The 16,311-nt window shown below is 44.3% G+C and overlaps 1 protein-coding gene and 1 long non-coding RNA gene across 3 annotated transcripts in view; one reads left to right on the forward strand and one right to left on the reverse strand.

Moving 5' to 3' along the window:
* The window catches only part of LOC146685793 (uncharacterized), a 102,399-nt gene that overhangs the window by 40,569 nt on the left and 45,519 nt on the right, over positions 1–16,311 (reverse strand). The window lies entirely within an intron of this gene.
* LOC146685796 (uncharacterized) lies at positions 1,351–14,230 on the forward strand. Of its 2 annotated transcripts, none has more exons than XM_085441846.1 (12): positions 1,351–2,222; positions 2,402–2,535; positions 4,348–4,944; positions 5,182–5,234; positions 9,751–10,292; positions 10,547–10,643; positions 10,757–10,820; positions 11,353–11,413; positions 11,580–11,676; positions 12,793–12,909; positions 12,991–13,050; positions 13,142–14,230. In XM_085441846.1, exons 2-12 carry the CDS (start codon positions 2,496–2,498, stop codon positions 13,229–13,231), a joined length of 1,818 nt encoding a protein of 605 aa, XP_085297972.1. In that variant the 5' UTR covers positions 1,351–2,222; positions 2,402–2,495; the 3' UTR covers positions 13,232–14,230. The 2 variants fall into 2 exon arrangements, with proteins under 2 accessions (XP_085297972.1, XP_085297971.1); XM_085441845.1 differs by having other exon boundaries at positions 1,351–1,846.

The raw sequence follows: 16,311 nt of genomic DNA on the forward strand, positions 1-16,311 counted from the left end.
GGAGACTTTTGTTCTGTTAGTAAAGTCATTAATATTTAATGAAAAGATGTTGGACTAGATTCATGAAATAAAAGCACTTTAGTCACAGCTGTGGCTCAGATTGTTTCTGTGCAATTATGTGAGATGAAATTGTTGAAGAATTGTTGTTTTTGACTAAACACTGAAGCAAACTTGTCATCAGTGTGTGGTGGATTTTGGGGATTCTGCTAAACAACTAAGATCAGTGATGTTACCCCCCTGGCAGTGAGAGAAGGGTTACCAACAGATATCTCAACAATGTCATTTCATGTGGAGTCACGATAAAAGTCAAACTATAGTTGGCCTTAAAAGCAGCTACGACCTACTTACAGATTATACAAATATCACTTTTTTATTACTAATGCAACAGTTTATCAGTGGGGCTCATAGCCCGTCCACGTTTACAAGCCACATTGTAGCATCAGTGTTGTGCAGGCTGAATGTTCAATAATGTGATAAAGAGTTCAGTTTTTTTTTAAATAATAAAGAGTTCTTTGTTTTTCTGTCACCGCAGGAGGAAAGTGACAAAAAATGAATAAATGAATGCAAAAACAAATAAATAATCAGCTAAACTTCCATTTAAAAAAGTAGCATCAGCTCAGAATTTCAGTCTTTGTATCTCTGCTTACTATGAACTAGCCCATCTAAGCACATGCTGCTTACATGTGTTTGCCCAGCATCTGTAGTTGTGGTCAGAAGTTTGAATGCACTCGTTAGCATGAATTTCATGGTAATTTTGGGGCATTTAATGATTTCTTTAAATTACCATTTTTCCACGGTGGAACGACTGTACAGCAACTTTCATGAGTTAAAGAAAAAAAACAATAATTAACTGCACAAGTTTGAGTTTATTTGGGATTTTTTCTGATCCACAAAACCTCAAATATACAAGTACACCCCACTGATAATATTTGGTTAAATGCATCTTAGCAAGGTTGACACAGGTTAATTTAATTTGAAAAAAAAAATTATATATATATATATATATTTCAAAATTTATAGATTCAAAGATTTGGCCATATGGGCGATTAGTTTAATTAGTAATCTCCTGTGTATGCCAGCTTTTAAATAAATATGTCCAGACCAGAGCTGCTGTGTCTACATATGTGATCTTTTAATGTTTTTGTCACTAATGTTTATGCGTAACTTTAGTTTTGCGTAACTGTGGTTTATTTCTTATTGTGTGCATGAGTTAGTCAGAATTAAACTATAAAAAATGACTGCATTAGTGCAAAAGCGTAACCAGGAAATAGTTTGAAACACTCAGAACTGAATCATCCCAGGACTCACCGGAGTTATGTGGGAGCTAAACTCTCACCGGGACCGCGTGAATAGTTGGAGAAATATTGGTATGTAAAGTTGGTTCACTGTTCAGCCCGGGGCTGTATGGCACAGCAGGTCAGTGGGTCATCCGCTCGAAGCAGTGAGAGGACAGAAACCAACCCATCCCAGAGGCGACAGCAACAGGTTTGTCCTTTCACAGCCTAACTGTGCCCTCCAGTGGACACGTCCGGTGGATATCGGAGACATTGGTCATCTGCGGTCAGAGTTCACTTCGACTCTTTCTGAGGACTAAAGCCACACGTCTTTGCTTCTTTATCGAGAAGCTCCCAGGAGTAAAATGTTGCTTGGACCTGACTTTGTCCAACAGCTGCTGCTTTTGCGTTTGTCCATCTGCCCTCGGCGCCTCTCCGTGAAGGAACAGCGGGGCAGTGCGCTTGGCTGAGCAGCGCTGGAGAAAGCGGGTCGTGGAGAAGAAGAAGAAGAAGAAGCAGAGTTTCCAAAACGCAGAACCGGACGATCTGGGATTGATTCTAATCTGTCCAAGGTTTGTACCCACTATTGTTGCCTTTTCACATTGAAGATGACTTTTGAGTGACTTTTTTCCACCCTCAGTGAAGAACTTATATCGAGTTTGTGGCTGAAAGTTTTTCTCGCGCGTCTGTGGCGCAAACCTGTGACTCTAGAAGAACGATGTTACGTCTTAGTGAACCTCACTGGTTTAACTGCCAGTTTAAACTCGTGGGTGCTTCTCGGTGACTCGGTTTGCAGTTTCTGTGGATCTGGGGCGCGTTTCTCGTCCTTTTCCACTCACCGAGCACTTACACCGACGTGCCAACAGCTTTCTGCCTCATGTGGCCACACTGTAGCGTCCTGCCTGTACGTCTGATCTCACTCTGGTGTTTCAGCCTCATTATGTAAAGGTACTGATTTTACTATCATTCAAATGAGACTCCATTTAAACTTCCTCAGTCCGCCATCACTGTGAGCGAGGTTGTGTTCACTGGATTATTTCTCAGCTGGATAAAAGTGCACGACTTCATCCTTTGCTGGATGTACTCTCTCTCTCTCTCTCTCTCACTGTGTGTGTGTGTGTGTGTAGGTCACCTCCTCTCTCTCTCTTTGGTCTGGTCTGAGTGAAAGTGCAACAAGCACCTGCAGGGCCACATCACTGGCCCCATCCCTATTACTGCAGAATGGGCAACTTTTCCACCAAGGACAGCCATGGACCCACAGGTAGGTCATCCCTCAAACACACACACACTTAATTTACTTTCTTTCAACCAGCTCTGGCGGAATCAGCTCCCTTGAACTTTCCATGCTGTGTCTGAAAGGTTTGGCAGTGCGCACAGATGGCTGTGTTGTGTTGGCCTCGTGTTTTGAATTGTGTTGAGAAATTTCCAGGAAATCACAAACATCTGATTCATGAAGTACACGGAAGTCGGAAGCATGATACCAGAAAAGTGCACGTACTAGAATTCCCAAAAAGTGAAGGTGGATGAAGAGTAATCATGAAACTGAAGGCAGCAGAGAGAAGAAAGTGGAAAAGCTGTAGGTGTGTGAATGTGTGTGTGTCTGTGTGTGTGCTGAGTTGCAGCAGGAATCTTGGCAGCTCTCCTGTGTTGCTCAGTGAGTGGTCATTCTCCTCGCGTCCCCGTGTGATTCGTTCTGGCCCTGCCAGGCCAGCTGTGATGAATCGGCAGAATTCCCCAGCTCAGCACAAGGGCAGCGGATTAATCATAGGAAGTCTAATGCCATCTGACACACACACACACACACACCCACTCTCATTCAGTCAACTTGCCACCCATGCACATGGTTGGACGAGCGCATTAAGGTCTGGAATGAAGAAATAAAGAGAAGGGTTGGCTTGAGAGTCCTATTAGACAGTCCTGTCATTCTTTCTCGGTGACTTGGCCGTGCAGCAGGTGGTGCATAACTTTGCAAATGTTCAAGTGCTGATCTTACATCACTAAAGAAAAACGAAGGAACAAAAAACATTCATTTTGTTCATAGTGAAGCTTTTGTCCAAACAAGAAAAATGAGCGGGGAAGAGAAGGAAACGCTGCCTACGGGTTCCCACAGCCTCTGGAGTTCTTAACGCTGGCGTGCTGTGACAGGCGGGGAATGCCAAAAAGTGGAACTCATCATGTGTCAAGTCTGAAAATGAATCGGTAACTGAGTGCTGCAAATACGTGGGAATTGTTTGTCCTGTGTCTGCATGTGTTCCTGAATCGGGAGCAGTGGTATGGATGAGCAGCGCTAGAGGAATGCTTGTATTACAGCATTCATCGTCAGGGGCACGGCCCGGGCATTGTGCTGGTCAGCATCTAGCGAGTTCCATCAACTCGCTAGATGATGTTTTCAGCGTCAGCATGCCTGACTGCTGACGACTGACTGCTTTCTTACTTCGTTCTGTGTCCGCTTCAGTTGTTCAGTGTATTCCTTCAGTCTGTGTGACCGAGTCACAGATGGAGGCTGTTATTCTGTCACACATGTATGTGATGACTGCTCATGGTCAGAGTTTCAGATACGGAGGTCGTCGTATGTGCAAATACTCTCTAAGAGCTCTAAACTGCTGTAAACACCCATACTTGGACTTGCGTGATGTGAAGAGATCATGATGTGAGGACGTGTGCTCCACCCACCTGTTCTTCAAACCTTCTGTTCACAATCAGGAGCAAAGTGTCTTAAAGAAAGAGGAGTTAAAACTGCTTCTTTCAGATAGCGGGTGAGCTAAGCAGCTGCACCAAGGCTCAGTATAAGAAAAGTGGACTATTTTAAACAAAGTTATTTCAGTACGGTCCAAAAATAAAAGTCGGGCCTGGAAATGAGCACAAACTTTAAAGTCCTGCTCCACTCATGAAGTTAAAACCAGAGACCAGGATATGAAATTATTTCAAGAATTGTTCTTAAATTGATGTCTTGTGTGGAAAACGTCTGACAGAAATGATTATTCCGCTCAGTTTTTCCCCTTTTTCCCATATTTAGATGCAGTCTTCAAACACAATTTGCTTTTCTCATTTTCTCTCAAATCTGTTTTTTTAGGGGCTCAGGTGGACAGTTTTCACACTCCACCTACTACGCCACAGAACGATGGTGCTGTTTTCACAACCAGTGCTCCCCAGCTTCCGTCTTCCCCTACGATCTCAGTTTCGTCTCTACCTCCAGTACCGGCGACCACTGGCAAGAAATCGCAGCACGGCACGCCAACTACTCCCAGCGCTCGCAGTCCCCCTCCAGATTGGAAGCCTTGTCCGCCGGTCAGCGCAAACAGCTCCACGGTCAGCGCTGGAGTTAACCCAGTGAACAGCAAGCCAGCCGGTGCTGTGGCCGTGAGTGAGAAAGCTACTGTAGGGAGGAATGGTGGTCCTCCTACTTCTACACCCAGGATTCCTGTTACCCCAGAGAAGAGTGTGCCTGTCAGTCCTATAAAGAGCCCCTCGTCTCTGTCTAGTGCCTCGCCTGTGGTGGGCAGCTCTTTGGGGCAAAACTGGAGAGAAAGGGACAGTGGTCTGAGTCAGTCTCTGCCGCAGTGTCAGGAACCGAAGGATGGCCAAAGCGAGGAACTGGAGAAGTTGCTGGAGGAGTGTAAGCTAGCTCTGGGAATCCCTGCCAGTGAGGACGGGAGCACAAACACAGCAGGTGAGAGTGAAATCAGTCTTATTATTATAGTACTAGTATTTGAAATTTCAAAATATCCCCTCCCTAAATAAGCACTGCAATAACAACCCCAGCAGGCTTGTTGTTTGAGTGCTACAACTCTGCATTTCAATGTGGGCCAAACGTTTGTGTTTTAAGAAGGGCAAGTCAATTTCCTCGACATTTTTTGTGTTTTATATGCATGTGATGCTGCCTGACATTTCTGTGACCTTCCTTCAGAGATACTGAAGCATCTGCTGACAGAAGTGAAGAGTCTGAAGAGTACATTAGAGGTGAGATGAGCTTGAAAGTTTTCTCCTCAGACACCGACCGTGCACTTAACTCTTCCCCCCCAAAGAGACGTTATCCGGTCATTCTCTATAAACTAAAGTTTGCATATGAATGTGGCAACATTTTGGAGTGAGGAGCTTTGGTACTGGATGCCTTCTAGTCGTAATGACCAGGTTCCAGTCCCCGTGAAGGATGCGTTTGCCTAAACCCCAATAAATTGACTTTTTAAAATTCTTGTATGATGACAGGAAGTCTTTGCTTTGATATACACCGGCTAGATTGTAAGCTGTGACCGTAAACGTTTCATCTGGGGTCCCACTGCCAGTCTTGTGTTGTTTAAAGCCTCTTTTTTCATCAAACTTCATCCTGTAATTAGTCCTGTGTTTTATATACACGACGCACCTTTGTTGCAGCATAACTGAACGAGTAAAGTGCATGCATTTGTAAACAGGAAGTGATGTACAGGTCAGTGTAATATGACCTGTGAGCCGAGAGGTAACAATAACACATACTGTACCATCACAGCCCACACTTTGTTCCCCTTTAACAACAACAGAGTCTTCAAGTGGAGTCTGCTTCACCCCCTGGGGGCTGCAGCTGTGCTAATGAAGGTCTTCCTGTCCTTCCACAGGAGGAAAGTCGTTGAGATCATTTTCTGTCCAACAAGATAGTTTATCAAGGACGCTCGCCTTTGGTATCACAGGCAGCTGCACCTTCTGATGAGACAACATGTGACTGTTGTCGGTGCTGTGTAAATAAAAATGAACTGAACTGAATGGCAAACACAAAAGGGTTAATAATAATGAAGAAGTGACTTTCAACCTGAAAGGTGGTGCTTGTTCACGAGAGACTCTCCGGCTATGTTCGATATGGATAAAATCAAATTCTGCAGCACTTCTTTAGTTCATTTTCTCCTTCATTCTGCGATCTTAGGAGGACGGTGATATTCTTGAGTAATTTCCTGTCAGTTACTCGTTCCGATTCCTGACCCTCCCTTATGAGGATTGTAGCCAGAGGCTTCCAGCTTCCTCTAGATCTGCCACAGATTACGACAGCTGGACTATGACAGAACGGCGCCCCTCCCCGTCCCCGTCCCCATCGCCTTTTCTTCTCTTTCTTCTATCCTCCCCGTCCTCTCGTCTGCTCTTTTATTTTTCTCATGTATTTGAATTATTTTAATTGAACTGCGACTGACGCACGTCGTCCGTTTTTATCTTCCAGCTCGTCTATTCCGCGCCTCCTTGATGTCAGCTCTGCCTATTTAATATTCAAACTGTCCAAACACTCCTTTCTTTACTTTGTCTTTCTTCCACTTTCCCACATCCTTGTAAAAGACCTAGAAATATAAGCCTCGCACGGTCCAGCTGAAGCTCAGAGGGACTGTGGTATAACACAGCGAGAGGGCTCAGTGTTATGGAAATCATGGCAATCCAAACCCGTGTTTACATGAGCCCTCTGTAGGACGATATAAGCTAGCCGGAGCTCATTATGAACCCTCCCTGCCTGCTCTGCAGTGCCGAGATCCTTTGTGTGGAGAGCCGGAGAAGGGGAGTGCAGGGCGGAGGAGGGGGTTCACATTCGGCTGTTTCCAAGACAAAACTTGTTTTGTTTTGTGCTGTGGTGAGGTAGAAGGGCTGCAGCTTGCTGGCCATGTTTTGTGCGTGTGCACACGAAACAAAAGACTTACAAACACATGCACCAAGAATTCTTCAGAGGCCTCCCCCCTCCCCTCAGCCCCCAGCTGGGCCTGTTGACCGCTCCACCCCGAGCACAAGACTGAAATGAGCGATGGCTCTCCCTCTCTCTCTCATCTCTTCCTTCCTCTGGATGCCTTCAGCCCCCCCTCTCCTCTATTCTGCATTCACCATCCATCTTTTCGTCTGACCCCACCTTGCTTAAGCCGTTTCCTCTTCAGATCTGACCCCATTTTTGACCCCTTTTTTTCTTGTAATTTAAGTAGCTGTTATTTTTCCAGTCACACTCAGACAGATAAGCCTCCCTGATGTGCTTTCTTCATCTGTCCTCAGCACTGCTTTTCCTAATGCTCCTTATCTGTCTCTGTCTACCCGGCAGCAATAATGTATTTTCCATTTCTTTGTAGTTAAACTGAATTCTAAAGAAAGCCACATGATTGCCCATTGTGCAATGAACTGCTAAGGATGTTATCAAATGTACCATCTGTTTGTGCTTATGAGCATGACAAGCTTTCAGTTTTCTTAACCAGCAAAAATGAAAATACTCCAATCGTGGCTGTGTTGTGGGGGTGGATGGTCAGATTTGTGTTCCCTGCTGGAGTCGATCTCAAAGCATTTGGAATCAGTTCCAGGTGAGCGCTGGCCGAGATTTCCTGAAATGATCTCCAGGTTCTCTCTGTTCTCTTTGCTCCTTGACAGTCTGCTGCAGTGAAACAGGCCGTGCATTTGGACGCCACAGATCACATGTAGACTGATGGAAGGATGGGAGAAGGGTTCCCGACTCCATTGGGAAGCTTTTCTTAAATATGCAACTCTCTTGTTAGCTTATGGTTAAGTTATGTTTGAGCATCATTTGCAGAGTTTTTTGGCCATTTTGCACTGCACATCTGGGAGGCAAATGTGTCTTAATAAATATATTTGAATTCACACCACAGCTTGGAGAGAGCAGTAATCACTGAGTTGGGATGATTCCCCAAGTTAGAGTGGGCGTGGAGGTGAAGTAGGGACACATAGTAGTAAACACAGCACAAATCTTCAAGTGCTCCTTCCTGTTTCCTTAAACAGACACGCTCCAGTTGGTGTCCACATCTAGATAACAAAGACTCTGCAAAGACAAGATTCTTTAAGTCCACGCGGGTGTTTTTAATAATCCTAAATATAGACTCGGAGAACTCCAAACAGGATTCACTATCCTGCTGATTTCCAAGGAGAGCGTGCTTCGGCTTAACCTGAGTATATGTATGCGTGTTGGAGAATGAAACGGTGTGGTTTGATGTTGATGTGAAAGAACAGGGGAGGTGTGTGTCTGTGGGAGAGAGGAAAGCAACGTGATATGCATGTGTACGTGTGCGCGCATGCATCCAGAGTAATCAGGTCCAGCTGTGGTCTTGAGTCAGTGGTCAGATGAGGGAACGGCTTGGCTCAGACTCGCCTCCTCCTCCACATCTTCATCCATTCTTCATCTAATTACCACCCTTCCCAATCCCTCCACTCCTCCACACTCTCGCAGTTCCCCAGCTTACATTTCTCCACAGTCTGTGAACTCCCTTTCCTTAAATCTGTGTGCGATTCCAACAACTTCTATTGTCCTCCCTGTCTTCTCTGACGTTTTTCCACATCCCTCTGTTTTTCTTTTATGATGTTGGTCGCTTAACATTTTTTAATAGTCTGGTATCGTTTACCTCTTGGCTTCATTGGCTCTGAGTGCCTGTTTTGATGTCTGGGGGTAGTGTTTGTTCATGTCTGCTGCTGCAGGACTATAAGAATGAAAGCTGGAAGCGTTTTTTTACATCACGAAGATATGAAACTGAATCCGAGTTGGGATTTGGTTTTCCCATGTCCAAAAAAACTGTTTTTGGATCACAGCCACACCGATGGTGTCGCAGAAGGCAGTTTCACAATGTAATCTTTGGTCCGGCTCCCAAAACGTTGCTTACATTTGCTTTGTTTTTCTGTTTGTGTCGGAGCTTGTTCGGCTTCGAGTCGTTTTTTTTCCCTCCAAGAATGATTTTTAAAAACGAGCAGACCACTTTTTGTTCTCATGATCGAGTTTTGCCTCATTTGAGTTGGCTTGCCAGCTCCACTCCCCCCCTCGGCTTGCTGAGGCCTGCTGCTCGCTTCAGCTCAACTTGTCGTCTAATGAGGGCGAAATGGATATTTGATAGTTTATTTGATTGCAGTCATTCTCTGCGGAAAGCTGAGCTGTTTCTTTTTGTCTGTCTGATTAACTTAAAGCCAACTTTAATCATCTGGATTCTTTATGGCATTATTGTGAAAATAATTTTGATTGCGTGGATTATCCGTTACATTTTTATTATATTTCTCTCAGTCCTGATCAAAGGTTTAAGGCCACTTGAAAGATGGCAAAAAAAACATATTTTGCATGGTTGGATCTTAACGAGGTTCCAAGTCAAGCTTCAACATACAACAAGAAGAAAGAGTGAGACAAAACATTTTGTTGAGCATGTAATTTATTGAAACTAAAACAGGCTGTTTTACAGCTGCTCAAAGGTTTAGGGCTACATGCCTTTAAAGGGCCAAATCTGTGCAAAAATGTAGATTTATTGTCATTTTCTGTCATGACATTCTGATGGCAAAGGCAAAAAATCTTTCCCTTAAGCTCCCCCCTGTGGTTTGAACTTTTGATCGGGACTGTATGACAGATTATTTACAAAATTTATAGTCAGCTTCTGCTGCACTTGTGTTCAGCTTACCAGTCAGCTGTGCTAGCGTATGCCCACACAGAACATGGGTGCTGTTTCTTAAATTAGTTGGACAAACTGAGATTTTCCTGCTAATAAAGTATCCTCTGTTTGCTTTCCAGTCAGAGCGTGGCGAATGGCTGCAGTTCCAGGGTGACCTGCAGGTGGCGGTGGCGGTGGCAGATCGCCTGAGAGCTGAGGCAGAAGAGGAGTTGACGGCGATCCGAACAGCCCACAAAGACATTGAGAAGGAGCTTTCTGCTGCCCAGCAGAGACAGAAAGAGGCTGATGTGCAGCTGGTTACTCTGAGGGAAGAGTTGAAGGAGAGCAGGCAAAAACTGGCTAATCTCACCAAGGTCCAGGGCAAAAGTGAAGCCCAGGAACCTTGTCATGAACCTGAGAAGCCAAATGGAGAATCTAACAAGTCTGAGAGCAAGGAAGAAAGCCACAGAGGCAGGGAGAGGGTGGTGTACAGGTTAGGAGGAGAAGGGCTGGATAGTAAGAATCAGAACGAGGTGGTGAAGAATGTCGCTGACGAAGAGGCGAAAACAGACTGTAAAGATGTGACTAAGCGCTACCTGAGAAATGTGACCAATGAGGACAGGAACAGAGAGGGGGTGCGATCCAGTGAAACACGCAGGATGGTGACTACAGAGAGGTCAAGGTGAGAAAACGGTTCGAGCCTAAGCGTACGTCTGTGGAACTGGACAGAGATTTGAAAACAAACCTTCTCTGCTCCACATCATCTCTGCTAACAATCACCAAACTTGGTCAGGACTGCGGCTGTGCTTTCTCTATAACGTACTGCATTAAGTCGACCACTTGAAAAGAATTTAAACAGTCCAATCTACAAGTGGAGCGTGAAGCAGCTGTGTGAGGAGAGTTGATTTGGTTTGTTTTATCCATTCTTTGCTGCAGAAGCCTGTCCAGATTACCCAGCTCCTCAGAATCCAACACCATGCTGAACGGAGCCTCCCAGTCCAGTTCTGCTGCAACAGCTGCTGCTGCAAACAAGGTGAGACTCATACACAGGAAGTGGCTTCATTAGGGTCTGCTTGTTAATGAAGACATGCATACTGTATGCACACACAGCTATACCTAATTAGATACTTTTTTTTTCTTTAAAAGAACTTGTTGCAATTAAGAGGTCGAAATCTGGACTGGCAGGACGGCAGGTCAAGTAGTGACGCAGGTGAGCCCACCCACGCCTCATACTACTAAGGAACTATGTTTTTAACCATAGTCTCCATGTAGACGATGGGATTAAACCTCATTTTGTTAATTCATTCATAATTTTTAGAGCCAAAAGTGACCATATTGTAAATTTGAGCGTCTTAGAGATCTGAGAGCAAGCCTGAAGTAGTGACTAGTTTTTTGGTTGTCGAGGTTTGGTTTGGGAAAATAAAGGCGGCGCTGATGTGCTGCATAGTGTTGTGGTACAAACTAATGACATGAAAGTACAGCCCTGTTGTTGTTTCTTTTCAGCTGATATCTCTTCCACACAATATATTTATGTGTAAGTCATAGCTGTTCTTTCTTCATATTCTAATTATGGCGTTAGGTCGTTTTAAATTACTTTTAAATGCACACATTTACAAAAAGAGCCTTTAACCGTGTAGATGTTTGTGTTAAGTTAAAATGTGTTGTGCTGTGACTAAGCCTTCCTGCACTGGATGCTCATAGCTTGCTGGTGTGTAACGCAGGGTTGTTTCTTGTCTGTGCAGGAAAATGCGAGGAGTCTTTAAACAAGTACAATTCAGCCCTCACCGAGTTGCCGCCCACCAAGTGAGTCCACAGCGACGCTCTGTGAACAGTCACATCCTTTATAAATCGAACGACTTGTTTGGACTGAAGCAAAATAGATCGTGAAGCTTAAGTAGAGGAAACACTTCTCGTGCGACGTTCAGTTTGCTCTACTGTAACTGACTCGAGCGTGCGTGCACGTTTTCAGGTCTCAGGATGGATTCAACCTGCTGCTGCGTCGCCATGGAGGCTCAAAGAGAAACTCGCTGCTCCGCTGGTGTCAGAGTCGAACCCAAGGCTACAAGGTGACCCTCAAGATGCTTTTATATGTAGTTCAGTTTACAGGTGTGTGTGTGTGGGTTCTTGGTCATTATCTCTAAATCTCCACCAAGTATTCCAAACTCTGATAACAGTCCTTTTTTTAAATTTTTTTTTATTAAACATTCAAGAAACCTGGAAGGCTGCAGCTGTGCTCCCACTCCACAAAGACGGGGACCCGAGTGATTTAAATTATTATTGCCTGTCTCAAATTGTCCTCCCCTTGCTAAAATATTAGAGCTCCAGCTGACACTGGTTCTGGAATCAACTTTTACCCTCAGGATTAAATCATGTGACAGATCAACAGCTCCATTGAGTGTTTCCAGTAATATAACTGAAACTCTCGGTAACCATTAGTATTGAACCTGTCAAAAGCATCTGATCTTGTCATTTTAGTAGAAAAAGTGTTTTTAGATTTTAGATTATCTTTCTGGTAGAACTACAGAGGTGTCACGTAACCTCTGCTCGCTGTTTGCAGAGGTGTTCCACAGGGGTCCATCCTTGGGCCCTTTGAATTCACTCTGTATACAAACAATATTATATCTGCCCCTCATAAAAAGTTTTGTAAACATTCACTAGTCAAAAGATCATTGTAATAATTCATAATTTGTGCACACTTAAATATGGTGATATTATTGATATGCATCTTTCTTCATCTGCCTTGAAGCCTCTTGATTCTGTGATTATGTGAAAAGTGAATGGCTCGCCTTAGGTGAGAGACGAGAGCTGAACTGTATGTTTATCTACAGCTTACTAACTTCTGACTACAGTTAAATACATGTTTACAGTATCAGGTCACATGCATGTTAACATTAGCTGGCCCTTCTATTCACACTGAACTTGAAAAACTAATTTAAATAAGGGATGAGCTGCCAAAACCTATGAGACTACCCTCTCTGGTTTCATTCAGACATTTTAAAAAGGTTGTACTTGGACGTGCTTTTCTTATAATAATCAGTGAACACGTGTAATGTGTTTGAGCTTTTGCACATTTGTTTATAGACCTGTTTAAATAAAGGACTTAATAACAGTGGTAGTCTAACAGGTTTTAACACTGAAGTAATGAACATAATAGATTTTTGTATCCTCTCCTCTTCATGCAGAACATTGACATCACCAACTTCAGCAGCAGCTGGGCCGACGGCCTGGCGTTCTGTGCCGTCTACCACACCTACCTCCCCTCACATATCCCTTACAGCACCCTCGGCCCCGAGAACAAGGTAGTGCCGGTTTCTGTGTGACTGATGGGATGAAGCTACTCGTTTGTGTTAAACTTATCGATTTTACTTCCTTCGTTGTAGAAAGAGAATCTCAGTCTAGCGTTCAAAACAGGAGAGAGCGTTGGGATTGCGCAGTCTCTGGTAAGACTTTGTGTTTTAACCAATTTCCCATTTTACACACACACGAAACAGATTTTTGTTTGTTGTGCTCATAAATGTGTCTCTTTAACAGACAGTGGAGGAGATGCTGAGGGCGGGCGGTCCTGACTGGCAGCGGGTTCTGAGCTATGTGGAGAGCATGTACCGCCACTTTGAGATGTAACTGTTGGAGGTACTGTCAAACGGCCCCGCCGCAGATGACACTTCAGAAACGCTGTCAAAGAAGCATAGTTCATCATAATTGTTCCCTGAATACTACTTTTGCTGGGTGGTTAAAAGCGGATGACTTTCAAAGCTACAGATTGTAACTGAAATAGACTCAGAAACAGCTGTCACAAAAGCCTGTAACCAAAGGATGTAAGCACAGATGGGTGTGAGCTGCGTGCACTCGTTTCTGTTCAGACAATAAAACGGACATGCAAAAGTCACATTTTAGCTTTTAAAGTGGATATTATCGTGACCGCCTTGTGGAAATTTCGGTTATGTGGAACCTTTTTAGCATCTTTCTATTAAAGTGTGTACACGAGTTGCTGTAAATGTCTCCACACTGGTACTTTACAGTCAAAAAGTACTGTATTAGGTCTTCCATGAAATCTATAATCTTTGGCTTTTATATGTGATGCTTTGCAAAGATTCCACATGTGTTTGGACATTTGAGCACTGTGTAAATACGCACTTTTGTCAGCACTTTGTTGATGTCAGAATGTAATGTGCAGTAGTTTTGTAAAGGCTGTGTGGGCATTCAGCTGCAAGGCCTCAGTCCAGGCAGAAACGTGTCTGATGATTTATCTTAGATAAAGTTTCAGTTTTTCAGTAAAAGTTGGCGTTTCCTCACATAAAACACATGTAATCAAAATTTCAAAGCGCTTCCGTGATGCTAACGAGAGAGCCGGTGCTGTTAAGTTGCTCAGGGATGTGTTTTAAAGAAGCGACACAGCTAAAGCAAATACAAGCCTCCACAAGACTGCACATCCGGTTTCAACATCATCTCGCATCACACCTGCATCCTCGCTGATGCGCATCTGGTATTTTTACGACATGTTGGAAACTGTTGACAAAGTTGTACGTGCCAAAATGAATCAAGTGCTCCTTACATTGTAAGATATGTTTGTATTTAACTAGTGTGAAGAATTATACCAAAGAAATAAACAGTTTATTTGGATGAAGTGGCGCCGTGAGTCTTGTTTACTAACCCCACTGTTAGGATTGAAAAGAACAGACACGAAAATCCATTTATGGGCTTTTGGCTCAACATTCTCATCTCTTCTGTTTTGAACTGGGAGGAGCTCATGTTTGAAATTGGCTTAATCTTGGCTTTACTGCCACCTGCTGGTGAATATAAGGTTATGCATGCTTCTGTTTGCCTGCATCATGCTGCTATTCCTCAGTAAAAAAATTTTAATTGCCACTTAGTGGCTACAGCACGGTCAGTGTTGCACCCATCATGTCAACTCATAATCACCGCGATGCTATTTTTACCTCGTTTTCTTTGTCCAACCTGTATTTATGTCTATAAACTTCTAAACAAGCAATTATAAAGACAAAACTCAATGTTTGAAAGCGCCTGAGATCAGCGGAGAGGGAGGGTTTCAGACAACTGTCGGATCAGTCTCATCACTTCCTCCAGAGACGCAACACCCACTGCCAGCCTGTCGTCCTTTGTTGTCACGAGATAATTAAAATGTCAAGCCTGTTTATTACATAGCTGAATTGTGCTAATATGGCTTTGTATTCAATTAGTAGGCCACAGAGTCCTGTAATGTAGCAAAATATTTCCTAAAACAACAGAGATTTGATTGGTGGTCTCCGTTTTCAAATAATATGGTCGTTTTGTGTCTAATACACATGCAGTTTTCTGTTCCTTGTGACATTTAAGATGATCTCTCCTAGTTATGGATACAATAACACCTCGGTGTGTCTCTCCGGGCTTTGGAAGTGGATTGGAATTGTCTCCACGGACAAATGATGCTGGTCTCTCCCCAGGCAAAGGTGTCGAGTGTGTGCACACCCTCCTGCTATGCTTTGTGTGCTGCGTGTGATATGCTTCCTAATCTTCCTATGCGTGTGAGAGGAGCCCCCTGGGGCCCTGGCAGGAGGACAGGAGGAGGAGCTTGGTCACTCAGGTACAGGTAAAGTGACGCGTTTGCTGTCAGTTTGGAGTCAGAAGCAAACATTCGAAGTGTGACTGTGAACATGAACGCGATCTGGACCCTAGCTGTTTGTTTCAAAGTTGTGAGTTTTGCCGTTTCTGGTCGGACGCAGAATTCATCCAGGTAAGTGGTGGAATTTGGTATGAAGGGAGTCGCATTCGTTTCCTGAACGAGAACGCCTGCATTCGTGAATGAATTGATGGCGCACAACCACCTCCGTTCGTCAGTAACGCACCTTTCTTTCCTCTGTGCCAGTGCTACGTTGTATCTGGTCTCAGGTCCAGAGGTGGTGCACGCTGGCACGCCGACTCCTCTGGCCGTCACCGTGTTCGGAGACTTCCCGGGCACGGTGACAGCTGAATTGGGACGTGGAAGCACCAAAGTATCGCTGACCGAAGACTTCCAAGAAGGTGATGTGCAGTCACAAGCCGATTCAAGCTTGAATTAGTTTCTTTTAACTTTCGGGAGGGTTAAAAGGTCATTCTGTTTTAAAGGTTTGACGAGTGTCCTCACGCTTCCTCCGGTAAGTATAGTTTTTATTTCTTCTCACGGCAGTAGAGGGGGGGAAAAAAGTCTTTCTGACTGGGATCACAGTGTTAACACTTATGTCATCGCTCCAGATTCCTGACTCCTTAACCCAGAATTCCCTCTTAAACCTGACGGTGCGGGGCTACAAAGGAAACACTGTCATTTTCACCAACACCACCACCCTAACCTTCAGTCCCAGGAATGTGTCCACCTTTATCCAAACTGACAGATCCCGCTACCATCCAGGGGACGCAGTCAAAGTCAGAGCCGTGTGTGTTCAGCTGGATAACCATCCATACAAGGACAGAGTGGATCTCTCTGTACGGGTGCGTCTCTATTGTCTGTGTGAAAGAACAAAGCCACAGGAACTCTGTTCTTTTTTCATTGCTCACTGCGACCTTGACTGATATTCCTTTCTTACATGCAGGATCCCAGTGGGAATATCGTCGACAGGTGGGAGTCCACGCCCAATCTGGGAATCGTGTTGCGAGAATTCCCTTTGTCCCAGACGGCTGCTCTTGGACGCTGGGTGATCGCAGCTACTGTGAATGTAGGGTTGTTGTTG

Source organism: Copadichromis virginalis, linkage group LG19, assembly GCF_057382275.1.
Source record: "Copadichromis virginalis isolate Kocher_CV1m ecotype Utaka linkage group LG19, C_Virginalis_male_GT1.1, whole genome shotgun sequence".
In the NCBI taxonomy this organism is placed as follows: domain Eukaryota; kingdom Metazoa; phylum Chordata; class Actinopteri; order Cichliformes; family Cichlidae; genus Copadichromis; species Copadichromis virginalis.